Below are 2,617 nucleotides of genomic sequence, written 5' to 3' on the forward strand. Positions count from 1 at the left end.
TTAAGGGATCCCAAAACCTCTGCAATTTAGAATGGCGAAAATCATTGAATTTCTGAATTCCACATAAGACTGATGACATGTTGGAAGATATAAAATGGCACCACAAGTATTTGATTTTGGGTACTTCGACAATTCACCATCATTTTCAACATGGTGCAAGAATTTCAACTCAGGAGTAAAGACAATAGGTGGAATAACCTTGTATCCTGATGCAAAATAAATAATGTCAGAAAACGTTATGCTTGTTTCTCCCTCTTCGATATCCACTAAAAGATCCTGCCAAAATGACAGTAACCTATTTTCCAACTCATATTTGTTGGACCCAACTTCACTTCGGTTTATAATGAAAAGACTTTCCATTATGTCACCAGTAATAATCTGGGCTGTATAACACATTTCGGGTTTAAAAGCAGATGGATTTTCAGTCATACTTTTTAAAATGCCAAAAGAATCCAACCCTTTTTTGAAGCTTTCTAAAGGTGTACGGGTTCTACCTAAAACATACCATGAAGCAGAAGCCTTCACAACGTTTTTTACATCTTCCAATGTCCTTACCATCTGGAAATTTCCCGAGAAATGAAGTAGTGTTTCTATGTTAGAAGAACACATCAAATTTTGCGCATCCTCAACTGTTTTGGCTTGAAGTAAGTTTTGAAGATTCATTCGAATGTCTATGTCATCAATATCAAAAACAGAAACAGAAACTTTGTCTGGGCACCCAATCAGACATTCAAAAAGGATAGGTCTGAGGCACCTTGGCCCAATTCCACAATGAACAAGAGATATTGCAAAAAATTGTCCTGCCAGAAAGTATTCAGATTCCTCCAAACATCTTCCATTACAAGACAACATTTTTTTCTCATTGGGGCCAGTAAATAACTCAGAATTAGTAATATATTCCAGCACAAGAGTTACAAATTCTCTCATTGGACCACCCTGGTCAACCGCACCTTCAGAAACGCCTATGTCATCAGTAAATTTCACTGACATCCTATTTTCTGGACTAAATGACTTTCTCAACATTGCACGTTTTGTTCCTTCCCAAATACTATTTCGACAAATATTAAACTTTGAAATTTGAGAATTAGAAATGCTTTGTGACTTTTGCTCAAGAATTTCTTTAAGATTTAATTCGTCAAAATTGGAAGGGCCAACACTTGTTGCAGACTGATTTTGATCATCGTTATCTTTAACATCAACAGCATCAACAATTATATCACTATTGACTTCATCAAAGAGTAGTGATGCATACAAATCATCAAGGCAGCAATCATTACCTTCCACTAAATTTCCAGGATGTTGCAAACAATTTTCACTTGGATGATCTGCTGCTTTTTCATGATGCTCTGTTACATCTCTGCTTTGGAACACATTCCTCATTTCAATTCTACAAAAATGCAACAAAACAGTAATAATTTGTTCAGAATGTGAAAGATTTAATGCGCATATGCAACAAGTTTAAACACTATTGCAGCCTACCCATCAATACTATCTGATATCTTTTGTTTCTTTGAACTCTTGTTTGTACTAGTGCAAGATTCTTCAGAATCCAGTCTTCTTGATGTAGAAGGTAGCTCATCAAAATCTTCATCACTACTACAAGACTCAATCTTAAAAAAATGTGCGATAAGTAAGCACAACAGCAAAGCTAGCCAAAAAACATAAGTCATCTAAAATAATAATACCTTTATTCCCACCAGACTTTTAGATGGTTTGAGATAAATGGATTTTGTTGCAAATATTTTACTTAAAATGTCAGGTAGAAGATTGACATTGCATTTCACTTTGCAAGTCAATTACACATTTTCACATTGCGAGTCAACTTCTTGTCTATTCACTGCAGCAGCCCCACGAGGACGAAATATCGACGAAACCTCGGATTCGACATTATTAAAAGATGCAGCATTAGTATTCTGCGAAGCATCAAATGCTCGTGACAAACTATCCCGAAAGTTTTGGCTGTTAATTATTGTATCAATGATAGAGTAACTGCTCGTTTCACTGCCCGCCATTTTGTTATTATGAAATTGCTTATGATGAATATGATAAATATTTTGAAAATTATGCAAAACCACATCGAGATTTTCAGAAAAACAAAGTGAGATTTTCACAAATTAAAGTGAGATTAAACAAAATCAAAGTGCGATTTATACAAAAACAAAGTGAGATTTTTACAAAAACAAAGTGAAATTTATACAAAAACAAAGTGAGATTTTTAAAAAACAAGGTGAAAATTTAGCAAAATCAAAAGTCTATGGCTTTTTAATATGGAATGAAAGGATTTCAGTCTATGAATCATGTGGATAACGAATTCAATGTGTGGTGAGAGCAATTCAATCCATGAGAATAACATTTTTGATTTTTGCACCGAACGGCGCCTCATACGTTTCATAGTAATTTTTATAAGCATGATAGAAAATAAACTACAATCAGATGGAATTTATGGAAATCTTTTTCAAATTCATATATTGACATGAATACTGCTGTCGAAACTGTGAATTTTTTCAAGAGGGTGCAAAATTTATGGATAAATTGTAAATGCTTGGCAAAGACGATCTCGCGAGCGACATTTCAGTCATTGATGTTCAAAAGAAAGCCAACATTGTTTTGAGTTTTA

At 34.2% G+C, this 2,617-nt stretch overlaps 1 protein-coding gene across 1 annotated transcript; it reads right to left on the reverse strand.

Annotated features, from left to right (window-relative positions):
* Positions 1 to 2,012, reverse strand: LOC124449231 (G2/M phase-specific E3 ubiquitin-protein ligase-like). Its single transcript, XM_047000172.1, has 4 exons — positions 1,853 to 2,012; positions 1,686 to 1,783; positions 1,480 to 1,610; positions 1 to 1,387 (listed from the first exon to the last, which is right to left on the reverse strand). The coding sequence occupies exons 1-4, from the start codon at positions 2,010 to 2,012 to the stop codon at positions 1 to 3; spliced, it is 1,776 nt and encodes a 591-aa protein (XP_046856128.1).
* Positions 2,013 to 2,617: the final 605 nt, after the last annotated feature.

The sequence above is a fragment of the Xenia sp. Carnegie-2017 genome, unplaced genomic scaffold (genome assembly GCF_021976095.1).
Source record: "Xenia sp. Carnegie-2017 unplaced genomic scaffold, XeniaSp_v1 HiC_scaffold_23, whole genome shotgun sequence".
In the NCBI taxonomy this organism is placed as follows: domain Eukaryota; kingdom Metazoa; phylum Cnidaria; class Anthozoa; order Malacalcyonacea; family Xeniidae; genus Xenia; species Xenia sp. Carnegie-2017.

Bases quoted from the DNA above. Each gene is read 5' to 3' on its own strand.
- LOC124449231 (XM_047000172.1), bottom strand. From the start codon at position 2,012: ATGGCGGGCAGTGAAACGAGCAGTTACTCTATCATTGATACAATAATT. The intron at 1,611-1,685 runs GTATTATTATTT...CATTTTTTTAAG, and splicing joins AAAGTCTGGTGGGAATAAAG to ATTGAGTCTTGTAGTAGTGA. The intron at 1,388-1,479 runs GTAGGCTGCAAT...GCATTTTTGTAG, and splicing joins ATATCAGATAGTATTGATGG to AATTGAAATGAGGAATGTGT.